This window comes from Tarenaya hassleriana, unplaced genomic scaffold, assembly GCF_000463585.1.
Source record: "Tarenaya hassleriana unplaced genomic scaffold, ASM46358v1 Cleome21, whole genome shotgun sequence".
Classification (NCBI taxonomy): domain Eukaryota; kingdom Viridiplantae; phylum Streptophyta; class Magnoliopsida; order Brassicales; family Cleomaceae; genus Tarenaya; species Tarenaya hassleriana.
This window is the reverse complement of record NW_010965451.1, coordinates 654369-679999: the sequence shown is the minus strand read 5'-3', so window position 1 is coordinate 679999 and position 25631 is coordinate 654369. Positions and strand designations below refer to the sequence as shown.

The following is a 25631-nucleotide window of genomic DNA, read 5'->3' as shown; positions in this document are numbered from 1 at the left end:
GAACGAACGAAACCGAAAACTCGGAAAGAAAGATGCTAAACTGGAACATAGTTATACATCCAAAACTACAAAACACTTCTTATTAACAATCCGCTTCTCTCGTTCGTGAAAAACACGCGAAGAACTCTCTATAACTTAAGGCTTAGATCGATTCCGTGATCGTTGTTCGCTTCGTATTTCTCGTTCCTCGAGCTGAAACATCGATCTTTCTCACGGTTACTTTGCTCATCCGAGGGCAAGAAGCTGTAGAAGGGTTTCCCCGTTCTTCTTTGCTTGTATTCCTCAACGTCTTCTTGCTGTTCATACTGAATCAAGACAGGAAAACATGATTAAGCTTTCTGGTAAATGAAAATACCCCATCAAAACCTTACCCGAAAAATCTCTCCCCCTCGGGAAGAACTAGGTTTTTCTCTTTTACCTGTAAGGCAAGTGGGATGAACCTAGAACCAGAGAAATCTCGTGGGCAGGTTCTGATCGGTGTCGAAGGTGTTACCGGAGAAGGGGAATCGACTGTGATGGGATTTCCGCTGGTTGTTCCATAATCAAGAACCGAGCTTTTCAATCTCAGATCCAGCGACCGGCTTTGTTTAGCATCCCTGCTTTCATCAGAAACCCGAACCCACCAAAATCAGAACAAGAAATATAGATTTGATGTTGCTCAAGATCATCTGGCAACTTATTAGATTTAGGACAAAAACCTTGGGATGGTTATGGTCGGACCAATGCAGGGTTTCGTGTACGTTTGAGCACTTGGGGATGTGTCTGTGATAAAAAGCCACGGCCTTTTCGCTTCAGCAATCTGTTTTTTTTTTGGAAACATGAACAGATCGAAAATTCAGAGAACTGAGAGAAAAAAAAATGTGATATGGGAAGTGAGGAAACGTGTTAAAGGGCTTTTGCCTTTTCTTCCTCCAGAAACTGAGGCGCATTCTCGACGCAAGATCTTTGGTTTGAAGGGGGCTCTATGAACTGGTAAAATCCAGGAGGAGGTGGATTCGGCAGATTCATCTGCAAAAAAAAAAAAAACTGTAACAAAAAAAAAAGACGATTCACTTTAGAATCTCATGATCATGTTCTGTTTTTTTCCCTCTCTCTTTACCGTCTGAAACTGGTGCAGAGAATGATGCTTCCTCTGAAACACGGGCGCAGGAGGAATCAAATCCTTAGGAAACGACCCGTTCGAGAACAGCGAAGAGAACGGGAACACGGGCGCGGTTCTATGGCCGGCGACGTCGTTTCCCAGACGAAAAGCCGGCGACTTTTCCGGCATTACGTCAGCAGGGTTCGGCGGCGGAGTAGGAGTGAAGCCAGGGTGAGGAGTAGTGGTGAAAAGGGCATTCATCAACGGCGGCGGAGGAACCATGGGAGGGACGAGGAGGGTGTGATCGATGGCGTTCAAGGGATAAGGAGATGAGAAGAGGGGAGGGGAAGGAGGGGAAGAAGAAGAAGGAGAAGCCGAGACGGAGGCCGTACAGATCTGTTCCTGCTGTCGGAGGATCTTCTCGAGCTCCGCAACTCCCGGTCCGCGGCGAGGAACACGCTCCTTCTTGTGTTTTTTCAGACAGGAGCCTGAATAATCATCGGGATCTCCTCCGTAGCTTCCACTGCTGGTGTTACTGCACATTTCCTCTGGCTGTTTCTGGTTAAATTTTCTCGGAGGGCGGGGATTTATACCGAGAAAGCGAGAGAAAGGAGGAGGAGGGGGATTTGAGCAAAAGGAGAAACGGATAAAAATCAATTCAAAGGGGAGAGATATAAGGAGGAGGAAATCTGAGATGAAATCGGCTGTTCTTGCGAACTGAGAAAAGTCTTGGGAATTTATGGAAATTCCAAGCCATGTTTTCAGCTCCTCAAGATCTCTCTCTCTCTCTCTCTCTCTCTCTCTCTGGGGGTTCATATGAGCATCTGGAGATGGAGAATCTGCATCGGTTTCCGTGATTTTCTCTCGTAAAAATATTTATTTAAATGCCTTTTTTGGTCCACGGAGAAAACTATGAACTTATAGCAGCTTCTTTATTTAATTTAATTAATCTCTCTCTTATCCACGGCTGGTATGGTTAAATGGATAATGCTCACTTCGCTCTCTCTGCCCAAAATTTAACCGAACTAAACCACATAATATATAATCCTAATTATTATAAAATTAAAAAATCGAACAATTTCATTTGAACCGAATATAATTTAAATATGATTTCCTAAAACCAAATAAAATTGTTTTAAAATTAAGTATTTTATCAATAAAAATCAATCCCAATCAAAGTTCAACCTCAATATACTTGTATATTTTCTAAAATTTAAAAACTGAACTAAAAATCAATCACATAATAACTATAGATTTTTATGTAATTATTTTTTGAGAATAACGATTTTTAATCGTAGAGGTCAACCAAAAGAGACGAACGTTAATAAATGTGTAATTTTCGGTTTAAAATATTAAAAAATTGGGAATAAAAAGAAAAATAGAATCGGACCAAATCATACCAACTTGAATCTTTCTTGTACTTTACTCTTTTTTATTTTTCTGTTGGATGCTTTAAATATAAATTTAATAAAATTATTGTGCAAGATTTGGAACAACCTATGCAACATGTCTGTCATATCTCCACTTTCTGTATTTGTATTAAATATAAGATTACCATGGCACATGGTCCCATACATGTCCATGCGTCATCTGTATCAAAAAAACACTAAAGCCCTTCTCTTTTTCATTATATTTATTTATTTTTCTTTGTTATAAAACTTTACAATTATGCATTATTCCCTCTACGTCATCTCTATCGAAATTATTTATATATTCTGACCTTTTATATGATCTATAGGTACCCTACTATCTAACCTAAATCACGTGCTAAATATTTTCAGAATCTCCATTCTCATATAATAAATATTTAAAAAGGGTAATCACACAATGTTACCATTTTATATGTTGTAATGACATTGATTTCGTGATTCGGTTTAATAATATACAACATACATGTCGATGCCGTATAATGGTTTTGGTGATGATCCAAACAAATTTTTTTTGCCAAAAAAAGGGAAAAAAATAGATTTTAAAAAAAGGGTTTGGAGATAAATCATCCAAACTTAGCGTTTAAAAAAATAGATAAAAATTTATTACTTTCCATAAATTACTGTCCTTATAATCTATCAGTTTATATGAAAATATTATTGCTAGATTTGATCATGCTCTTTGCCATCTAATTCATCAAATTTGTTTTTTTTTTCCCTCCATGTATTGTTGTATGTCGTCGTTTTTTGGGGTTGGTTTTCATTTTTTTTAAATGATAACAACTCAATTTCAATTCAATTATTTTAGTATTTGAATTTTTCTGTTTTAATATATATATATATATATATATATATATATATATATTCAGTTTTATACTCAGTTTACATTTAATACAAATTCTATTTGAATTCCATTAAAAAAAATATTGTTCTAAAGAGATGATTCATTTCGGTTATTTTGTTTAAAAGTTTATTCAATTTATTTATTTTTTTACTTAAAAGTATCCGTGACTATGATGGTATGGATATATATACAGTATACCATACAAATACATATATATATATTGACAAAAATAAGAAACTTATTTTCTAAATTTGCACATGTAGTTTTATTATATTTCTAATTTAAGGAGCATAAGATTTTTGGAAACAAGCAGCGACCAGAGAGGATTTTGAATTAATGCAAAATAAAACTGTGAAAGGGAAAACTAATTAATTAATTAATCTGATGGGGAAAAAAAGTGAGTAGGAGAATCAAATCTTCCAGCCTGTACTTTCTTAATACGATTGCTTTGAAACGTTTGAAGCAATTAATTAACCTAAATTTGTTTAAACATGAAAATAAAAGGATATCACAGTGATGCTAAAAGATTTAGCATTAATTTAATACTTTCGACTGGGCATTCTAATCTCTAACTAATTAAGGAGGAGAATATAGAGAGCGATGAATCTTTAAAAAGGAAAAAAAAAACGAATAAAAAAATTAGTAGATTTAATATTTATTTGTATCCTCCACAGATTTGCAACTTGGAAATGATTCGTCTTAATTTGTAGATTTAAATAACTGTAAAGAGTAATATGTCATATTTTAAATTCGTTTTGATTACATTTTTATGAAAAAAAATATTTTTAAAATATTTATTTTTAGTTGATTTTTAGATTAATTTGTATAATTTCGGTCTGATTAATCTGGTTTAAAAAAATCAAATCCCATAAAAATTTGGATCAACTTCGAAAAACGTCGTATATTATTCAAGTTGCTTGATTATATCTCAAAATAAAAGCTATCCGATAACTGTCCATTGTTATAATAAATTAAATAAAATATTTTTCCAAAAAGATAAAAACACTAAATCTCTTACTATGGTAAGAATTCTATTTACAAGCTTAATAAAAGCACCGATTATAAAATTCCTTTACTTTTCTACAAAATTCCTTTACATGTATAATATAATATTTGCTAAAACAGCGATGGATTTATGCAGTTTCAAGTTTAATTTAAATTTTGTTTTTTTTTTTAAAAAAAAAACTAGGTTTGGCTGGTTAAAATTAAAATATGGGGGAGTAATCGACTTGTTCGGCATATTCGTGGGGTGGTTTTAGAAATAAATCAAAATACAATGTCTTTATCCATTTTTGACATATAATTTCTAGGTAGTCATTAGAAAATTTCAAAGACAAAAATACGAGGCGGTTCGGTTCGGCTGGATTCCTTAAATTTATATATTTTAAGTCCGGTTTGGTCCAACCGTTTGTAAACGAGTTGAAATTACCCAATTCCAATCGGGTTAGGCTAGTTCAAGAGATAAACGAGCCGAGTTTAATACAAATAGTTAAACATCAGACATTGTAATTTGATTATAATTTAACTCTAAAATACAAACAAATGTGGTGTTTAGTTGTATTTGCAACTTAACTTATTTTTAAAACCAAGACATGGTTCACTCGTGAACCGGCTCGATTCAACCCGAACCGGATCACCACGGGGCTCACTAATTTTGAGTTTCATCCGTCCAACCATCGGTTGATAAAGTAATCATTTTTTGTATCGTAGTGATGTTACGTAATACGTAGTCGAGTTTCAGCAGAGATTTAGTATATTCCATTGTACGAACAATAATTGCATAACTGTTAGGATATTCGACCTAAATCAATGTAACATTTAAATTTTTTTTAAAAAAAAAACAAAATTTCGTATTTAAAAATTGTGTCCGGAAACTCGCGGATATCCGACCAAAACTGGGTAAAAAATTCGGATAATATCTCGTGAGACCGAACACATTCAGGTTTAGATTCGTATAACCCAACAATCTCGTACAGCTGACCCGTGCCCTTCCGTAGTTATCATGTTCCGTATCGAAATCCCCCTCATAAAGCCGAGCCAACGAGCCGATCAACTGAAGACTTTGTAGAATTTCTCCATCACGAGCAAGCCCGAATCGATGGATTCCAGGGGATCTTTCCGGAGCCGGTGCCTCAGACAGTTCGGTATGACGGTTGCGATATCCTCCGGAGTCACTCTGTCTCGTCCCTTCAGAGCCGCGAGAGCTTTCGCTGCTCTATTCGTCACTATATCTCCTCTCAGCCCGTCGACGTTCAGTTCGGCACATACCTTCGAGATCTTCACCTTTAGATCTCGATCCGTCCGAACCGACAGCAGATTATACCGAGCCAACGTGATTTGCCGCTTCATCTTATCCTGCTCTACTTCGTAAGATGCCCGGAATTCTTTAGGGTTCTCGTCGAATCTCGATCTCTCTTCGACGACTTTTACCCTGAGCTCGGCGTCCTTCACGGTCCCCACTTGTGCATGCATTCCAAACCGGTCGAGAAGCTGAGGCCTCAGCTCGCCTTCTTCGGGATTTCCGGAACCGATCAGTATGAATTTCGCGGGATGAGAAACCGAAACACCCTCCCTCTCGACGGTGTTCCATCCCGAGGCAGCGGAATCTAAAAGCACATCGACCAAATGATCTTCCAAGAGATTCACTTCATCAATGTAGAGTATCCCTCTGTTTGCTTTGGCGAGAAGCCCTGGCTCAAATGCTTTGACACCCTCAGTCATGGCTTTTTCGATATCAATCGTTCCACACACCCTATCTTCAGTTGCACCTAATGGCAAATCAACCATATTGATCTTGGTCATCGCCATTGGAAGCTTTTCACCTCTCATGAGCTTTTCTCTGACTTCCATACCCATTGATTCCGGGTCATCGGGATCTGAGTTGTAAGGATCACCGGCAATGACCTTGATCTCGGGTAGGAGATCGACGAGGGATCTTACAGTTGTCGATTTTCCGGTCCCTCTGTCGCCCATGATCATGACACCTCCGATCTTCGGGTCAATCACGTTTAACAATAGGCATAGTTTCATCTCCTCTTGCCCAACAATGGCAGAGAATGGATACACCGGCCTCTGGCTCTCCATTGCTGGTAGCTTTTGCTGCTGAAATTCACCAAGTTGATAAGCTACAGATTAGGTTAAGCAAGATATATAGAATCTGGGATTTGGAAGAAAGTATTTTCAAGAATGGGCGAAAGAGCATCGAAGCAGAGACAATGGCTAAATTACTTGATCAACCCTTTTCACTTCGGTGGCGAAACTAGAAACTGCAACACGAAATCGATCCATCCTTTTGATTCCCGAGTTGATCGCAATTCCTCCATAGAATCTTCCGCAAGTTTTGTCTCCTACAGAAGAATCATAGACCACTGAATCACCAAGAACTGAATAACAAATTTGACCGGTGATTAAATGCTTTCTGGTTCGTCTCATGCTTTGCAACTCGTCCTTAATCTTGAAAATCACTCAAATACAAAAGGAAAGTTCCTCAATAACAGTTCTCCACAGCGGAAAGAAAAAACATAAACCCTAATTCGAAAACGACGAGAAGAGGGAGGGAAATAGCAGAAAAATAGCATCAAACAGCAAAAACCCATCTCGAATCTCTCTACATTTTCCCAGAAGAAGAGCAAAATCCACCCAAACAACGAGCGAAAAACAAAAACGCAAAAGCAGATCCTTTTAACTAGTTGAGCACCGTTCATTCAATCAGAAGGAGGAATTACCAGTTGGGCATAACGTAACCGAGGAGAAGGATCGCTTAGACGTGGAAGAAGAGAACGAAGGAACAAAATTTGCAGTCGAAGAGGTTCCAAGCTTGCACGCCATGGCTTTTGCTCTCTCCCTCTCTCTCTGTGCAAGTCCTGAGAGTGAAAATGCCCATAGAATTTTTACTTGTTAGATTCGAAACTTCGATCACAGAGCAAGTCCGTTGTTGCTTGCTTTTTAAAAAAAAAAGAAAAACATTGGCATTAAACGTCGCCGTTTATTCGGTACCATTGTTATTTCGGTTTGGTACAGATTATAGCCTGAATTTGGTTCGGTTATTATTATTAAAATATTTATTTTAAAAAAAAATCCGAGTGTTTCCTTTGTTTTTTATTCGGTTAATTTATTTGATTTTAAAAAAATTTATAATAATTTAATTACAGGGATAATAACCTAAAAATTCACACTTTCAAAAACAATTTCATATAAATCCGTGAGTTTTATAATTTTTACTAAAAAATCACAAACTTTCAAAAAAATTATATAAAATCAAACGTAAATTTTATAAATTTTTATATAAAATCAAGTGGTGAAATTTATAAATCTTATCTTATTACTAATTTCCTTTAATTTTATATGTAATTCGATCGGATTACAATTCCTTTAGATTTATTTATTCAACTGTTGGTCCAATAAGCCACTCCTGCCACTGTTACAAAAAATCGGTGAAAAGAGTCTCGTTCTCATAAGCATGAGAAGTGTCAGGGCGACAACGACCGGACGGCGAATTTTTCCGGCGAAATACTACCGGGAATCTCCGCTGGAACAAGGCTCTACCGCTCCGTCGCCGGCGGCATGTATCGCGGAAGATCTTCAAGAGCACATCACGTCTCCGGCTCCAAAGGCTGGGCAGAAGATTCACGCCGGTCTCATCAAAACTGGGTTCCGACCTGATCTGAACATATCCATTAAACTGCTCATACTTCACTTGAAATGCGGTTGCTTGAAGTATGCGCGCCGAGTGTTCGACGAAATGCCGAAACCAACTTTGTCGGCTTACAATTACTTGATCGGTGGGTACCTGAGACATGGGTTGATCGGGGAATTGCTTCTTCTGGTTCGTCGAATGGCGATTTCAGGCGAAAAGCTTGATGGGTTCACGCTTTCGATGGTCCTGAAGGCATCTACTGGTTGCTCTACTTCGATTTTGCCCCGTAGTTTATGCAGATTGACCCATGCCCGGATCATAAAATGTGACGTCGAACTAGACGATGTCTTATGTACTTCGCTTGTGGATGCTTATGTGAAAAGAGACCAGCTTGAGTGTGCAAGGTCTGTGTTTGATTCAATGAAGGACGAGAACATCATCTGTTCTACATCAATGATCTCAGGTTATATGAATCGAGGGTTGGTGGAAGATGCAGAGGACATCTTCGACCAAACCCTAGTGAAGGATATCGTGGTTTACAATGCAATGGTGGAAGGATTCAGCAAATCCGTAGAAACGGCTAAACGAGCCGTCATTGTGTATATACGTATGCAACGAGCTGGTTTCCGCCCAAATATCTCGACTTTCGCAAGTGTGATCGGAGCTTGCTCTCTTCTGACATCCTATGAAGTCAGTCAACAAGTTCATGCGCAGATCATGAAGACAGAGTCGATTAAACACGTCAAGATCGGAAGCTCTCTCCTGGACATGTACGGGAAATGTGGAGGAATCCGAGATGCGAGAAGAGTCTTCGACGAAATGCATGAGAGAAATGTGTTTTCGTGGACGTCGATGATCGACGGGTATGGAAAGAACGGAGATCCCGAGGAAGCGCTCAAACTTTTCAGTAGGATGAAGGAATTTCGTGTAGAACCCAATTACGTAACCTTCCTCGGGGCTCTATCTGCTTGTTCGCACGCTGGATTAGTCGAGAAAGGTCGGGAGATATTCGAGAGTATGCAGAGAGATCACTCCATGAAACCGAAGATGGAACACTATGCTTGCATGGTTGATCTCTTGGGACGTGCCGGAAATCTAAAGGAAGCTTGGGAGTTCGTGACGGGGATGCCGGAAAACCCTAATTCAGATGTCTGGACTGCTCTTCTCGGTTCCTGTAGACTTCACGGGGAGGTGGACCTTGCGAAAATAGCAGCGAGGGAGCTTTTCAAGTTGAAAGAAGCTGATGATAGGCCAGGGGCATATCTAGCGTTTTCGAATGCCCTAGCTTCTGCCGGAAAATGGGAAAACGTTAGCGAGATTCGGGAAGTGATGAAGGCCCGAGGTGTGTCGAAAACAATCGGCCGTAGTTGGGTCGGGACCGAGGCTTGATAATGGAGCACCGTTCAGTGTCATCTCTTACAAATCGCCAATAACATTCTGTAAGGCTTATTCTTTCATTATTCTCAATCTATACAGAAAAGTTGTAACAAATGCTTGATATATTTGTTCCCTTGATGAAATTATGGATCATTCATGATCATGTAATCGTTTTCTTTTATTGGTGATTAAGGAAAAACGAATTCACCATTGCAGAACTTCTCCATCTCCTCCTTGAACATAGGCATGGCGGCTTCACGCAGATTAACGAGGACCTCGAATCCGTCGTCCTTCTTGCCTTTACCCGAACATGGCAAGAAAAAGCACGGTTCCATGCCACCGAGCAACTTGTTTGATAATGGCAACACCTTCACTGGTCCTCCCCACCCGAAATCCACAGCCGAATGGCCCAAGTGCCTCCAGTCCGTGAACCCGCTCACTTCTGCTTAAAAGTAGTGAAAAAGATCAAACCTTTATTAGATTTTCCATCGTTATATCGAAAGCAGGATATGGAAAAATGCAGATTGGAAGTGTATTCTCAAACGATCTGTCGATCTATCTACCTTTCCCGGCATTGATTCCATCTTTATGGTGAAGCTCGTGAAAGTCGATGAAGGAGTGAACGTACTCGTCACTGGCATTGGATTTGCTCTGCTTTATCAGCTCGGCGATTCTCCAGATGGGTTGATCCATGAGTTCGCCCGCTCTGATCCGTGCGTACATCGGGACGCAGCCGTTTCCCCAGTATCCTTTCGACAATGGTGGGTTCATTAGCTTCCTTATGTTTATCGAATACACGAATTTCACCGTCTCGTCTGCTGGAATCTTCGCCGATCTCACCCTGTATTTGATGTTTTTTTTTTCAAACAGGTTACACGAAATTCAGACAAAGAACAGGTTGGAAAGACAGGTTGTTTACTTCGTCCGCCATATGAAGGCGCCTAGAGCTTCGAACGTGGTGAAACTCTGTCCCGATTTCTCTAGCAGCAAGGCCTTGAACCGATCCAGTGACTTGTTGTTCACCACAAAGCATTCCCTCACGACCGGTCCGATGGCTTGTCCGTACGGATCAAACCCTTTGTCCAAGCTCAAGAAGTCTCGGACCGGAGCTCCGACATAAGGCGTGTCCCTCGGGCCGAGCAAACGCTCCCGGTCCCAGACCGGGTCGACTGAGATCCGACCTGACCCGCGAGCTATCTCCGCCATGGCGTTGAAGAACAGACTCGCCCCTAACCCGTCGCAGAGCGCGTGGTGAATCGCCGCCCCGAGGCCCCCCCCGCCGCATCGGAACGACGTCACTTGGAGCACGCACGGGTTGAGCATTCCATCTTCCCGGGTCGGTTCGGGTACCAATTTCTCCTCGAAATCCGGGTCGGATCCATCCAAATACTCGACAGATTCGAGCGTGCAGTTCACGGAGGCGGTGATAAGAGGCACGCCATCGCTGGATCTGCAGTGGAGCTCGAGGCGGTCGTCTCCATCGGCGCTGCGGCGACGGAGGGTTCCGGCGAGTGGGTAGTAGTGGACGAGTGTGGCGGCGAGGGCTCCGGGGACGACGGAGGAGGGGAGGTTGTCGCCGGCGGCGGCGGAGGGGGAGTAGACGCGGAGGTAGCGGAAGGTGACGTGGAGGTTGGTGTCGTTGTCGAGGTGGGAGAGAGAGAGGGTGTGGTCGGTGGAGAACGGTTGGTGAGAAGGCTTGACCAGGGACATTTCCGTAAATTCAACTGTCGCCATGATTTTTTTCTTTTCTATTTTGTTTTCTCTTAAAATTATGCAAATGATGAATCTTTGGGTCCATTTATGAATAAATATATGGGTAGAGGGGGAGAAGAGGTGCAAACCATGCCACGGGATTTGGTATGAAGTTTCAAGTTTCAACTACCACCGATTATTTTTTTTTATTTTGTAACAATTTTGAATTACATGTAGAAAAAAATATATATATATATATATATTATATATTCGGAGTGAGACACTTTAATGTGCCTTATTAGTTATTACAAGATTGTTTTACATGAGATACCAAAATATAAGTAATCAAATGGTAATAATATTTTGGGTATAGAATTATTACTATTACTAATCGTAGATATCTGATTCCATATATATATATATGTATATATATATCGTTCAATATTTTGGCCATGTCCACTTTTTTTTTCTCTCTTTGAAACTTTTTTTCTTTGTGAAAATGCAAATCATATGGGTTTGGGGTCATAAATGAAAATAATAAATGTTGTGGGGCTATATGGTCAATTTCTGCCACGGAAGTTTGGAATGAAGTTTAAAAGATTTCAACCACCAAATAAACTAGTTGATGTGAAATTATAAATATTGGCATAAAAGTCATACGACAATTATGATGAAGTCATTTCACTTCTGCATGAGATGATCATGGTGGTCATGCATGTTAATCAATTTGAATCGAGGATTTGTGATTAGTGAAACCTTATTTTATATATACAAATCTAATCTCACCAATTTGATTAATGATTCAAAAGTCTATTCCAATTCAATAATATGTAAATGTGACCGAATAATATAAAACTAGTAAAAATAACCAAAACTTTCATAGTTCAACCGATAAAACAAAAATATTTAACGTTTATTTCATCTCGAATTCAAACACTCAAATTTTGGAAAGAACATTCACTTGGGTTTCTTTTACCTCTTAAATTAGTCTGGATTTGGATTTAAAATGTCCAAAAAAATAGTAAACAAAATTTAGATTTCTAATAAATGAGTCACCAATAAAATTATTTAAAAACAAATTTTTATTTTCAAAACAAAACAAAACAAAATAAAAAAAAATTGAATAAAAATAAATATTCATAAGTTTGAATCCGAAATTTAAGGATTAATAAGCTTTTCACTCCTGCTTCTAAATAATTATCGTTTTACATTTTTTTCACACTTTTAAAAAAAATATAAAAAATGTCATATTTACCCTTATTTAATATTTTTGTTAAATATATTTTGTAATTTCAATAAATAGAAAATTATGCTCCTTTAAATATTCTTTGTGATTTCAACATTAATGTTTTTACGTTATGATCTAAACGATTTCAAATCTTTTTATAAATATTTCAGATAAATATAATTTAAATACATATTTTTTATTTTCTTTTTTGAATAAATTTCTCTATTAAAAATATTATTATCTTTTAATTTTTATCTAGAGAGATTTAAGGAGGTTATCAAATTTAAGGAGATTATCAATTTTGTAAATTTATTTATTCATGTTGATAATGTTATAGAGAAAAAAAAAGGAAAACTAGTTTTATAAATAATAATAGTTGAAATATAATTAATATTTATTAAGTTTTAATTATAAAAACTACATTCTTGTTAATAGTTTATTAAAATTGTGGTAGTTTTAATTAAGGATAAATTTAAGAATTATTTTAAAAAAAAGTATCTAGAGAAAAGAGAATGATATTTATTTAAAAACAAAAATAATTATCTAAAACGTCAATTATTATTATAAAACGGATGCCACTTTTTTTTTTGGTCTCACATTGACATAACGTTTACTCTTTTTCATTTTTATAAAACGGAGTATTTTTTATTTGTCTCGGCCTCTGTATTTGGTGAGTGAGCGTGCAACTCGCCGAGTGAAGTCACGAGTTGAATTTCAAGACCAGACAAGATGGGGCCCATCAACCTACCCCCGATTTGTTTGGAATATAACCAATCGATCATATATATATATATATGCTTGTATATATTATCATTATATTACCATTATCACATTTTTGTTGGAAATAATAATTAAATGTTATTTATGTCGCAATTCCCATGACGTAGCAGCAATTAGTGACATCCTAATTAATATCACCAATTTTAGTCTTAAAATAACGTTATGCTTAAATTTTTTTTTCACTATTGTATACATATATTACCGCATGCATGAAGGGTCAACCACTTTATTATTATTATTATTATTATTATTATTATTATTATTATTATTATTATTATTATTATCTTCGGATAAATTATATATCTTCTGCCTTCTATTGAGTAAAAAAATATTATTCTTGTTTTTAAATGTCAAAAACAACGTAAAATATGTGGTGAACAAAAGGAAACAAAACAACAACCTTCGCTTACCTCTCCAATGGCGTCTTCAGATATTCTTCTTCATTCATTGACTCTGACAAGCTTTCTGCTGATTCTGTTCGCTGTCCCTATAGATTCTCATCGTCCTCGCCGATGTTACGAATCGATCATAAGCTTTGGCGATTCGATTGCAGACACAGGAAACTTACTGATCTTGTCGGATCCAAATCATCTTCCTCACTTTGCTCTTCCTCCGTACGGTGAGACCTTCTTCCACTTTCCCACCGGCCGTCACTCCGATGGCCGTCTCATCATCGATTTCATCGGTATGTATATATACACTCTCTTTCTCTGTATAACTGATCAGATTCCATGTTTCTTAAGAGAAAAAGTCAACCATTTTCTGATAAAGTTCGAAGCTTTGGTCTGTTATAGGTAAATGAATTCTCATAATTTCATTATGCGTAGAATATACAAATATATAGATACAAGATAGGAGAGATGAGAGAATACGGGAGAGATTTGATTTACAATCAGTTCCTATAACTAAGGAAACGTAATATATCGTAATCTCTAACACGCCCCCTCAAGACGGAGCACCCGGAGTGATTCCGATCTTGACACATAGCTCATGAAACGCCGTCCGAGGAAGAGGCTTGGTTAAGGCATCGGCTAGTTGATTCTTTGAACTCACATGTAGAACCCGTAATGCGCCGGACTCTACTTGTCCTCGAACAAAACAATAGTCGAGAGCTAAATGCTTCATTCGAGAGTGGAAGACCGGGTTTGCACTTAGATACGTGGCACCAATATTGTCACAGTAAACCGTCGGGGCAGAGGTCAGAACGATGCCAAGCTCGGAGAGTAGAGAGACCAACCATCGGAGTTCGGCGGACGTATTGGCCACTGACCGATATTCCGCCTCTGTGGATGATCGGGAATGGCCAGGGAGCTTTTTAGAAGACCACGAAATCGGGTGTTTGCCGAAATAAACAATGAATGCTCCCGTAGACTTGAGATCCCCCGGATCTCCTGCCCAATCGGCGTCGCTAAACGCATGTAATGTCGGTGTATTAGCCGCAGAGAGGAAGATTCCGGAGTTCCGAGTGCCGGATAGGTACCGCAGTATTCTCTTGGCTGCAGCCCAATGAACATCAGTTGGTGAATGCATAAATTGAGACAACTTATTTACCGAGAAACTGATGTCGGGTCTTGTAAGAGACAAGTATTGAAGGCTGCCTACAACTGTGCGAAATTCTAATCCATCCGAGAGAGGGGTTCCAGACGTGATGGTGAGACGTGACGTAGAAGCCATGGGAGTAGCTACAGCTTTCGACTCATGCATGTTGGTTCGATGTAGGAGATCCACGATGTATTTTCGTTGATTTAGAAACAGCCCATTCGGAGATCGGGTTGCTTCTATACCAAGAAAACACGATAGTAGGCCGAGATCCTTGAGAGAAAACCGGGAAGCAAGGGCTGCGATGAATTTCTCAATCTGATCCGATTTGTCCCCTGTGACAATTAAGTCATCAACATACACCAAAACATAAATGTGAGCAGCATCGGTGCGAAGAATAAAGAGAGATGTGTCGGCCATCGAGTTCACAAAGCCGCGACCCAAGAGAAACCCGCGAAGCTCCGAATACCATGCTCTTGGAGCTTGTTTGAGACCATATATGGCTTTGTGAAGCTTACATACAAATGACGGTCTATCCTTGTCAACAAACCCGGGAGGTTGGCTCATGTACACTTCATCAGTGAGTCGGCCTTGCAAGAAGGCGTTATTGACGTCTAGTTGGCGTATGGCCCAACCATTGGTGACGGCGAGACTAAGAATTAGCCGGATAGTCGGAGGCTTAACCACAGGACTGAAAGTCTCATGAAAGTCGATACCCGGACGTTGGTGAAAACCTTTGGCTACAAGGCGGGCTTTGTACCGATCAATAGATCCATCCGGATTGGTCTTGATCCGAAAGACCCACTTACACCCAACAATGTTCATATCCGAGGTGAATGGCACGAGCTCCCATGTGTTGTTGCGGACGAGTGCATTGAACTCATCGCTCATAGCCAACCGCCATTGAGGATCACGTAATGCTTGAATCACCGAATTAGGTTCCCTGTCAATAGGCACAACAGAAGCAGTCAATGTGAGTTTGTTGACAGGTTTGGTGATCCGGTTCTTTCCTCGAGTCACCATCGGGTGTTTGTTCTGAGGAGACGTCGCAGTTGGTTCGGCCGGAGATGGAACGGGCGACGGCAACGATGAAGACGACGAGCTGATGGGCATCTCTGGCATAGGTTGCGGTGAAGAATGGAAGCATGGAGGCTCGTCCAACGGTTGATGAGTAGCTGGTGGAGTGTATGAGCGGGCTAGAGCTACGGGCTGTACCATTTGGTCGGAGGAGTTTTCGGGTGACAAGGCTGTTGACGGATTAGAAAAATGAGTGATGTCCGAAAAAGGAAAGACGGTTTCGTGGAATACCACATGTCTAGAGACATATAATCTTTTGGTTACTATATCTAGACATAGGAAAGCACTTTGAGAGGAAGAGTACCCAAGGAAGACACACGGTGTAGACTTTGAGGCGAGTTTATGTGGGGAATACGGTCTGGTCCATGGATAACACAAGCAACCGAAACTACGAAGTTTCTCATAGTTCGGTGTTGATTTGAATAGAGATGTGAAAGGAGATTCCATGGACAACACGGGTGTCGGTAAGCGGTTTATGAGGTAGGTTGCGGTTGTTAAAGCAAATGACCAAAAAGATAATGGTAAGGACGCATGATGGAGGAGAGAAAGACCGGTTTCAACAATATGTCTATGTTTTCGCTCAGAGATACCATTATGCTCGGGAGTATGTGGAGGAGTTGTGTAATGGGAAATGCCATGAGACGCGAGAAAGGTTCTTAGTGCTATGTACTCACCCCCATTATCGGTATAAAGAGAACCGATTTTTGTGGAAAATTTGTTTTCAACAAGACCTTTGAATCGAACAAATGTCTCATGGACTTGCGATTTTTGTTTTAAAGGGTACAGCCAAGAATAGCGCGTAAAGTGATCCACAAATAAAACATAATACTTAAAACCATCCATTGAAATAATCGGAGAAGTCCAAACATCGGAAAACAATAATTCAAGAGGGCGAGTAGAAGTAATCGTCTAAACCCTTTTGTCTCTTCAGATCATGTCGGATTACTGATAATACCCTTTTGTCTAAATCTGTGGAAAAAATTATGTCTGAGAAGATCCAACCCAAGAAGGAAAAAAAACGAATCTGTTTCTTGTGATTCTGGTTCTTCTTGCTTGAACTGTAAGTTAGTTCCAAAAAGACAGGAACTCAAGAAATTTCGAGCAAAGGTCGTGATTCCCTTCTCGGGTTTTTTATTTAAATTACAGCTGAATCCTTGGACCTACCGTTTGTGCCGCCCTACTTCGGATCTCGTAATAGAAGCTTCCTGAAGGGAATCAATTTCGCAGTGGCAGGGGCGACGGCATTGGACATTTCCTGTCTGAAAGGGAAAGGAGTTCCCAGTGACATCACCAATGTCAGTTTAGGAGTTCAACTGAACATCTTCAAGGAGATTTTACCAAGCTTATGTTCCCCGCCTTCAGGTCTATATATATTGTGGACTTGAGCTTTATTCTTTCCTGCGTCTTGTTTTGTACTTTTGGAAAAAGAAATCGGGCTTTATGAAATTTTCCATCATGTTTTCGACTTAGACTGCAGCGAGTTTCTCAGCAGATCGCTGATTCTGATGGGAGAGATCGGAGGGAACGATTACAATTACCCGTTTTTCGCGGGCAAAAACGTCGACGAGATCAGAGAGATGGTGCCATTGGTTATCAATGTGATTTCATCTGCAATTAGGGTAACTTTTTTCTCAAACCCTTATCCAATATTCTTTGATCTTTCAAAACCGGATTGATGAATCTTGCTTAGCTTGAAAACTATACAGGAGTTAGTCGATATGGGTGGCAGAACATTCTTGGTGCCCGGAAACTTCCCGATCGGATGTTCCGCAGCGTATCTGACGATGTATCAGACCGAAAATATGGAAAAATACGACCCTTTAACCGGATGTCTGAAATGGTTGAACGAGTTTGCGGAACATCACAATGAGCGGCTTCAGATAGAACTCAATAGACTTCGGAAGCTTTACCCTCACGTCAATATCGTATACGCAGATTACTATAACGTTGTGTTACGTCTTTTTCAAGATCCGATCGAATTCGGTATGTTGAATCTATCCTTCACTGAAAACCATGAACCGACCATTAAATACTTCATTGAAATATGCACACGAAATAAAAACGAACATTATGGATAATGTTGAATCTAATCGAAAACCACAACAAAACCTTTAATTAGTTTGATAGAATCTCTAACCGATAGGAGGGTATCAATCATATATCTACGGTTTTCGGGTTATCTGAACCCAAAACCGAATTACTAGGATCTCAAGATTATTCGAACTTGAATTTGTTTTGATCACATAGATAGATTTATATATAGTTTATTAAAAATCTCGGAGCCAAAAGATAATTTTATTCTTCACTTGGTATATACATGTTTTTCTTATGACCAAAACCGATTTCATTTCATATAATAATCGGGTATTCGACATATGGATCGGTCGGATACCTGAATTTTTTTGTTTTTTTTTTGTATCTAGTTCTACTAATTGATATGATAACGTTCAAAATCAAATCTATTTATTTCAGGGTTCATGAACCGACCGTTAAGTGTATGTTGTGGAGCCGGTGGTCCGTACAACTATTCACCGTCGAGGTTGTGTGGAGATGGAGTGCCTTATTGCGATAATCCTTCAAAGTATGTGAATTGGGATGGCTTTCATTTAACCGAGCATGCGTATCGATGGATCGCTAAAGGTTTGCTCAAGGGACCTTATGCAGATCCCGCGTTTAACTCGTATTGTTTCGATTCTAAGCTTCAAAATTCATCGCCCGACAAGGACATGTCTTTGAGCCTCTAGTTACTAAGGTACAAGACTAGAACACATACTTTGGTTAATTCTTGAGTTTGTTGTAAAGGGATTACAAAGTTTTCTCATCGAAAGATGAATCATATATATATATATATATATATAAAGATTTCTAAGTATTTTTTAATTATTATAAAAAAAATAGTTTAAAGATTTCACTGAAATTAGTTTGAGATTTGAGTTAAAAAAATCAAAGGTAGAATATTGCTTTGTTTTCAACAAACTTAACTAACTCGAGTGGTGAAATGACCGTTTTATCCTTAACGTCAAACCGTCGTCTCTCTTGGTCGGTTTAAATCAATTCCCCTCTCCCTCTTTCTCGGTTTAGACAGAACCGGATTCCCAAACCGGAATCTTCAATGTCTCAACAGTCTCACACTGAAGTAGGATGAATCTTCGTCTCAAAATGATTTATGAACTTGGAAATTACAGAATGCGGATTTTGACATGATGGTTGTATTTTTTATTAAAAAAGTAATGATATTAGTTTTTGCGAATATTAAATTTAAATATATACACGTCATCATGAGCGTTCATCCTCCGCCTCTTCTTCCACCAACTGAACTCCATCCATCCCTGCTTGGATCCAAAAAAGAAATCTAATGACAAAGAAATCAGATCGAGACAGAAGACAAAAAAAAAAAAAGGTTTGAAAAATAATGACAAGACAATCATTGCTCGCGATTTTATTTATTTATCTTAACGTGAACATATAAATTTTGCCACATTTCATTAGTAAGTATTTTTTTTCTTTTTTTCTTAAATTGATTAGCATGATGGTTAATTAATCACCTAATTAAATTTAAGATGGACAAGAATATTCAGCCCATTTAATTATATTTAATTTCAGATATTTTAAATTGAATTTGGATGAATTTTTCTATTGACGAAATAAAAATTATATGAATGTATGTATAGATCAAACTATAATAAAAATTAAACCAGTTTTATACTGTCTAATAGATTAGAAATTGAACTTCAAAATTAACTATAAAAAATGATGTCTATGATTTAAAAAAAAAATCTAATTTGGTTTGGGAATTTGAGTTCTTGGAAGTGATACCATTATTCTACTGTTTCAAGTCAACGATAAGTCAACACATTGTGTTTGACCAAACTACTCAGGATTCAGACATTATTAGCCTTGGTCGGTGTTCGAAAATCTCTTCACGTTTCTTAAAATTTCTGTATATATATATATATATATATATATATATATATAATAAGTGTTTCATATATATATATATATATATATATTTATTTAGATCACTTTCATTTTGTTTTAGCATCAAAATTATGTTAGTCATGCATGAGCACTGAGCAGTCATATCAGACCAACTACCAAAAAACAGAGAGGCCCATGTCCCCAATTTTCCTTTTTTTTTTGTTTTTTATTTCTTTTGGGTTCTTGTTTTTTATTTCCTTTTTGGATTCTTGGATTTTTCCCGAATTAATGGGAGGATGGGTAGAAACACCTAAATATGTGTGTGTGTGTGTATATATATATATGAACACTACTTGTCCGAAATAATTTAACCATTACCTTTTTTTATTGGTTAAAAGCTTTACTAAAAAAAATCAAGGCGAAACAGAGGAGAGGAGACAAAAAGATAGAGCTCTTCTTCTGTGTCTCTCTCCAATGGCGTCTTCAAGATTTGACTTGTTGAAATTCAGACGCACTCCTCCTCCTCTTCTTCTTCTTTTAGCCGCCGCCGCCCTCGTGGTAGTCGCCGGAGGCTCAGAATCACGGCGGCGATGTTATGACTCGATCATCAGCTTCGGCGATTCAATCGCCGACACCGGGAACTTACTCAGTTTGTCGGAACCAAGCCATGTTCCTCAAGTCGCTTTTCCCCCGTACGGAGAGACCTTCTTTCACCGTCCCACCGGCCGATTCTCCGACGGCCGTCTCGTCATCGACTTCATCGGTATGTCTGTCCGAATTCCATGTCTCGCTCGATCTCAGGGTCGGAGATTCTATGTTTGGGTTGAAAAATGTATGTTCGAGATCGAATTTCAAAAGCTAAAATGATGGTTACAGACTTACAGTCACGTAGAATATCATGTTAATTCTGTAATTTGTAGAACAAGAAGGATGAACTCCGCAGTTTTCTGGCTTGTTTAAAAGCTTAACAGACACATGTCAGTCTGAAAACCCTTTGTCCGAATCTTCGAGGAGAAGACAGAACAACCATCTTCTGTTCTGTTCTTCCTCTGCTTCTTCTTTTGCTTGAACGGCAAGATAATGAGTTGGTTTTGTGAACGTGTTCATAAAGATCTCGTGTCTTGTCGCAGCCGATTCCATGGGATTACCGCTCGTCCGTCCTTACTTTGGATCTCGAAACGGAAACGGAAGCTTCGAGAGAGGAGTAAATTTCGCGGTGGGCGGAGCAACTGCATTGGATAATTCAGTTCTTGAGGGAAGAGGAATTCACTTCGATCACACCAACGTCAGTTTGGGAGTTCAACTCACTGTCTTCAAGGAGATTTTACCATCTCTATGCCGCCCGTCTTCAGGTATATATGCATATATATAATATTATCGCAATCTTCCCGAATCTTCTTTCCATGGTCTCTGCAATATTTCCGATACAGATTGCAGCGAGTTCCTCAACAACTCGTTGATTCTCATGGGAGAGATCGGAGGGAACGATTACAATTACGCCTTCTTCACGCACAAAAGCATCCAAGTCGTCAGAGAATTGGTTCCACCCGTGGTCGACGCCATTTCTTCCGCGATCGTGGTAACGTTTCTTCGCTCGAAAACCCTTGTCCGAATTCCGAATCCTTCTACCAAAATCTCCGAAGATTCGGTACCTTGAATAAGCATGGCTGAATCTTGAAAGCGCAACAATACAGGAGCTGATCGATATGGGCGGAAGAACATTTCTGGTCCCCGGAGATTTCCCGATCGGATGTTCCACGGCGTATCTGACGGTATTTCAGACCGGGAATACGGAAGAATACGACCCTTTGACCGGATGCCTGACATGGTTGAACGAGTTTGCGGAATATCACAACGAGCAGCTCCAGACAGAACTCGACAGGCTCCGGAAGCTCTACCCTCACGTCAACATCGTATACGGAGACTACTACAGCGTTGTCTCGCGTTTTCATGCCCAACCATCCAAATACGGTATTATTATTTGGATCTATACTCCACAAAACCCGACGATCAGCTCGAAAAACTTTATGAATACACGAATTTTAAAATTTTGAGCTAAATATAAGAAATTAATAAGAGTTCATATAATTTTTAGAGATGTTATAATTTGTGTATTTATCTAGGATTTTTTTTTACAGGTTGGTGTATTAATATGTGATTTTTCTCAAATTGTTACAAAACTTTATAGAGACTATTAAAATCTCAAGTTGTTAATGTAAATAACTAGAATAGATTATTTTCTTAAATTCCCAAAAACCGATTTTTTTTTTCCAGGGTTCGGGAAAATGCATCTAGCTGCTTGCTGCGGAGAGGGCGGCCCTTACAACTTCACGTTGGGGAAGCAGTGTGGATCGGGAGTTCCTTGCTGCAGCGATCCTTCCGAGTACGTGTATTTCGACGGTGTTCATATGACGGAGGCTTCGTACGGACGGATCGCCGAGCATCTGCTCGACGGAATTCGCGCGAATTCCGCTCTCGATCAGTGTTGCTTGAGCTCCGGATTGAGAATGGATCATCATCGATTTGAAGAGAAGGCTGTCCTCTGAGCATAATGAATCTAAAGAGTGTCCTTGTCTGGTTCCTAAAAAGGATACGTAATTTATGAAAGAATCAATGTGCAAGGAATTGATTTGGATTGTAATATAGCAAGGAGATGTTGCAGTTTCGGACAATGTTTTATTCTGTAAATCAAGGGATCTGTTTACGAATCCGTGTCTGAGTTTATCGGATATTAATATTTTACACTCGATCTCGTCTTTATAAGTCTTGGATGTTCGAGTTTTGTTTACCCCCAATATTCATACCCGAATTTTGTTAGAAAAAAATTAAGAGTATCTTTTTTAATTTTAATAAATATGAAATATTTTTTTTTTTATAATTTATTAACAAAATCAAAGTTAATTTTTTCTTATGTGTTGTATCAAAATTGACCTAATTTAAAAAGGGGTTCTAAGAATAAATAATTAAATATATTCGGTTCTCGGGGGGTAAACCATTTAGCTTTTAGCTGACTCATACGCCGAACAGTGCTTCTCTTCTCGCTCCTCCACTCGTTCTGTCTCGCGATTCCATGCAAAGTTTCTCGCTTTCCGCCGATTGATCTCTCTCTCGAGAGAGAGCTCATACGTGGAACTTGAAACCCTAACTGGGTTTGAAATCTTTCTTCATCGAATTGTTGTCTCATCGGAGGTATGCTTCTATCTATGCGTCTTTCTTATTGGGTGATTCATCTTTTTCGTTAAGATTCTACCGATTTATGGGATTCAATTGAATGTCTCTTTTGATTTTATCGGTTTTTAAGGGTATGTGATGAAATTAAGCGTTCTTTAGTCGGTGTATCGTTGCGATTACACCCCTTCCAATGCTTTTCCTATAAACTCTTTCCTTGGAATGGTGAATCCTTTGGGTAGTGTGTTTTCGTTGGTGTGTAAGTTGCTTACGGAGGAGAGGATGGCTATTTAAGTTTTCATCTTCATATCCACAGGCCGGATTGGTAAACGCCCTTGTGCTGTTCAAGGGTCTGCTATTTGTTTCTACACAATTCTTGACATGATTTTATGGTTCTTTTCTAGTGTTGGCTTTTTGAGACCTATGCTTATTTTGGTGCTGGCGTTAGGGTTGATGGGCTTGCTGACATTTTTTACTCTAGAATGAGCTCAGAGTGAGAAATCATGGGAAAAGAAAATGTTTCTTTGGTAGCATCCTTAGAAATGTACTTGAGACAAGGGGAAACTTACTGGTAGACTAAATGCCCGCTTTCTGATGTTTTCGGTTAAAACTTATTCTGAAATGCATGTTTGTTATCTCAAAGATTATAACTCACTATTGAAGAATCTCAGTGGAAAATACTTCTTGACTCTTGTCTTAGTTGGCATTTGGTGCTTTAAACTCAACCTTCTTCTTGTGGTTCAAATCTTTCTTCAGAAATGCATGTTTTGTTCATAGTAAAATAGATTTTGGGAGGGATTTCTGAGTGAAAACTAATATCAGGCGTTCATGCATTTCTGTTGAATAGCTAAAAATCTGGTTGTTTGTTATTTTAAATGTAGGAAAAATTGTTGTAAAGTCATTAGTCTATCGTCTGCTTTTCTGTTGCCGAAAATGTGAGCGAGGTGTGCGTTTTTAACCGGATCAAATGCCCTTTGGCCCAGCAATTCAGTTAAAGAAGAAAACAAAAAGATCTTTTTTTGTATGATATATTTCAGCTGACTTTTGTAATATAAAAATTTATAAAAGTCAATGGGGCATTCCGAGAATTGAACTCGGGACCTCTCGCACCCAAAGCGAGAATCATACCACTAGACCAAATGCCCTGTTTTTGAAGAATTCATCTGAAAAGTGATTGGTACCCTGTTTGCTAGTGAATCCATTCTTGGAAAACGGATTACTGCTTTCTAATGTTATCTGGCCAGAAGTTCAGCACGGTTTTCTTCCGTTTGCTACGGCTCATTCTTGGAGAATGAGGCAATACTACCATAGTAAATGCCAACACTTTTCCATTTGACCAAATGCCTTGTTGTCGATGTGATTCAGTTTAAGAGTTTTGTTTGCTCCGAAATTCATTTTTTCCTTTGTTTTCTGATGCAGATTTTGGAACACGTTCTTTAATAATCTGACTGTACAGTGCACACAGCTCTTGTAAGTGCCCGCTTTCTTGTGTTTTGTGGATGAAACTTTCATGAAGAGATGCTTTTCTGTCATATTGTGGATTATTTCTCTTAGTTGACTTTCAGCACTTACTGTCTAGATAAGGTGTCCTTAGTTCTGAAGTTGGAACCTCTAAAACCCAACGTCAGAATCATGTAACTTGACCAAATTCCTGGCAGGTGATACCTTTTGGCTCAAAATGCTAAGGATCTTGACAATTTTGTTTGAAACTGATCCAATCATTGGTCAAAAGCCGCTAGTTTGGTTGATAATTTTCTCTTTCTAAACTGCCATCTGCTTAACTTTATTTGTGAAAGACAAAGCAAATCATATGAGTTTTAGAATACTTTGATCTGGCTTTTTTAAAGTATGATTTCATAAATGTCATTTGGGCATTCCACTTGACCAAATGCCTTTATTGTGCTATATTACCCGTAAGGTTTCCTGTTGATGTACTAGAGATAATTGTTGGGCCTCTTTGGATTTAAAGTGAAAAATAAGGCAAAGGATACATTTCATATTTTCCAGCATCTTTCTTTTTCCCGGTGCTTGATGGTGTATGTAAAAAGTCCAGGGGCATCCTGAGACTCATACCACTAGACAGATGCCCGGTTTGTCGATTGGATAACACATTCTTTTTTGCTGTTCAATAGGTTCTTGGTAATTTTAATCACCTTCCTTTTAGTTTTATTTTGCGCTAGAAATTTGTGAATGGCCTTCCCCAGTTCCAGTAGCTCGTTCTTTAAGTACCTGGTAGCAAACTAGTGTAAGTGCCTCATATCTGGTCTTTTGGGGTTGATCATGTTATGTAGAGGGGTTTTGTGTGTGAAATTCTAAATCATTACTGAAAAAACATAATAAACAAGACAGATTTCTGCTGGCTTTTTGGTCAGATTCTTCGATAAAATTGAATGGGGCATTCCGAGAATCGAACTCGGGACCTCTCGCACCCAAAGCGAGAATCATACCACTAGACCAAATGCCCGCTTGCTGATATATAATCCTGGTAAATACTTATTTTTGCTATGCCATCGTCTTTTGAAAAGCGAATTCCTGCTTTCCTTTGTTTTCCCCCAAAATTTGCCCCTGATCTTTTTCGTATGGCCACAGCACATTCTTGGAGATCTGTCTGGATACAGCTGATTTTAGTGCTTTTATCTGTTGTTTTGTGGTTGCATTTTCATGGAGGGTTGCTTTCTGGTTAAAGAAAGGTATAATGTGGATCTTGTTCTATAGTTGAGTTTCATCACTTCAACTCTAATTGGGATGTTCCATGATCTCACTACTGAAACGGTAGGGGATGTATTAAGTTACTGAAGCTAATAGTAGCTCAGGCAAAAAGAGGCATAGTTTGTTCAAATAAATTCTTAGCTAGCTTTTGGAAT

General features: G+C 38.7%; 7 protein-coding genes and 2 non-coding genes across 12 annotated transcripts in view; 4 read left to right on the top strand and 5 right to left on the bottom strand.

Annotated features, from left to right (window-relative positions):
* Positions 1–31: 31 nt before the first annotated feature.
* Positions 32–1954, bottom strand: LOC104814244 (protein SPEAR4). Its single transcript, XM_010542194.2, has 5 exons — positions 1100–1954; positions 901–1008; positions 699–799; positions 419–596; positions 32–305 (listed from the first exon to the last, which is right to left on the bottom strand). The coding sequence occupies exons 1-5, from the start codon at positions 1895–1897 to the stop codon at positions 129–131; spliced, it is 1362 nt and encodes a 453-aa protein (XP_010540496.1). The 5' UTR covers positions 1898–1954; the 3' UTR covers positions 32–128.
* Positions 1955–5113: 3159 nt separating this feature from the next.
* Positions 5114–7250, bottom strand: LOC104814243 (magnesium-chelatase subunit ChlI, chloroplastic-like). Of its 2 annotated transcripts, none has more exons than XM_010542192.2 (3): positions 7078–7250; positions 6581–6699; positions 5114–6454 (listed from the first exon to the last, which is right to left on the bottom strand). In XM_010542192.2, the coding sequence occupies exons 1-3, from the start codon at positions 7178–7180 to the stop codon at positions 5402–5404; spliced, it is 1275 nt and encodes a 424-aa protein (XP_010540494.1). In that variant the 5' UTR covers positions 7181–7250; the 3' UTR covers positions 5114–5401. The 2 variants fall into 2 exon arrangements, with proteins under 2 accessions (XP_010540494.1, XP_010540495.1); XM_010542193.2 differs by having other exon boundaries at positions 5114–6451.
* A 525-nt stretch (positions 7251–7775) lies between these two features.
* On the top strand, positions 7776–9399 carry LOC104814242 (pentatricopeptide repeat-containing protein At1g28690, mitochondrial). Its single transcript, XM_010542191.2, has one exon. It carries the CDS (start codon positions 7812–7814, stop codon positions 9375–9377), a length of 1566 nt encoding a protein of 521 aa, XP_010540493.1. The 5' UTR covers positions 7776–7811; the 3' UTR covers positions 9378–9399.
* A 19-nt stretch (positions 9400–9418) lies between these two features.
* LOC104814241 (spermidine sinapoyl-CoA acyltransferase) lies at positions 9419–11180 on the bottom strand. Its single transcript, XM_010542190.2, has 3 exons — positions 10285–11180; positions 9929–10206; positions 9419–9807 (listed from the first exon to the last, which is right to left on the bottom strand). Exons 1-3 carry the CDS (start codon positions 11097–11099, stop codon positions 9554–9556), a joined length of 1347 nt encoding a protein of 448 aa, XP_010540492.1. The 5' UTR covers positions 11100–11180; the 3' UTR covers positions 9419–9553.
* Positions 11181–13420: 2240 nt separating this feature from the next.
* On the top strand, positions 13421–18502 carry LOC104814240 (GDSL esterase/lipase At1g28610-like). Of its 3 annotated transcripts, none has more exons than XM_010542187.1 (5): positions 13421–13750; positions 16909–17043; positions 17152–17300; positions 17388–17664; positions 18154–18502. In XM_010542187.1, exons 1-5 carry the CDS (start codon positions 13483–13485, stop codon positions 18423–18425), a joined length of 1101 nt encoding a protein of 366 aa, XP_010540489.1. In that variant the 5' UTR covers positions 13421–13482; the 3' UTR covers positions 18426–18502. The 3 variants fall into 3 exon arrangements, with proteins under 3 accessions (XP_010540489.1, XP_010540488.1, XP_010540491.1); XM_010542186.1 differs by having other exon boundaries at positions 16828–17043; XM_010542189.1 differs by lacking the exon at positions 16909–17043.
* Positions 18503–19977: 1475 nt separating this feature from the next.
* On the top strand, positions 19978–22343 carry LOC104814239 (GDSL esterase/lipase At1g28570-like). Its single transcript, XM_010542185.2, has 5 exons — positions 19978–20362; positions 20730–20951; positions 21030–21178; positions 21294–21570; positions 21874–22343. Exons 1-5 carry the CDS (start codon positions 20074–20076, stop codon positions 22143–22145), a joined length of 1209 nt encoding a protein of 402 aa, XP_010540487.1. The 5' UTR covers positions 19978–20073; the 3' UTR covers positions 22146–22343.
* Positions 22213–25631, top strand: part of LOC104814687 — an 8127-nt gene continuing 4708 nt past the window's right edge. The window contains exons 1-2 of the mRNA XM_010542860.1: positions 22213–22236; positions 22600–22788. Coding sequence (XP_010541162.1) covers positions 22213–22236; positions 22600–22788 — 213 coding nt within the window. The remainder of the gene's footprint in view (positions 22237–22599; positions 22789–25631) is intronic.
* On the bottom strand, positions 23841–23912 carry TRNAP-UGG. The gene has a single exon. It is a non-coding gene; the product is annotated as a tRNA-Pro (tRNA).
* Positions 25160–25231, bottom strand: TRNAP-UGG. The gene has a single exon. It is a non-coding gene; the product is annotated as a tRNA-Pro (tRNA).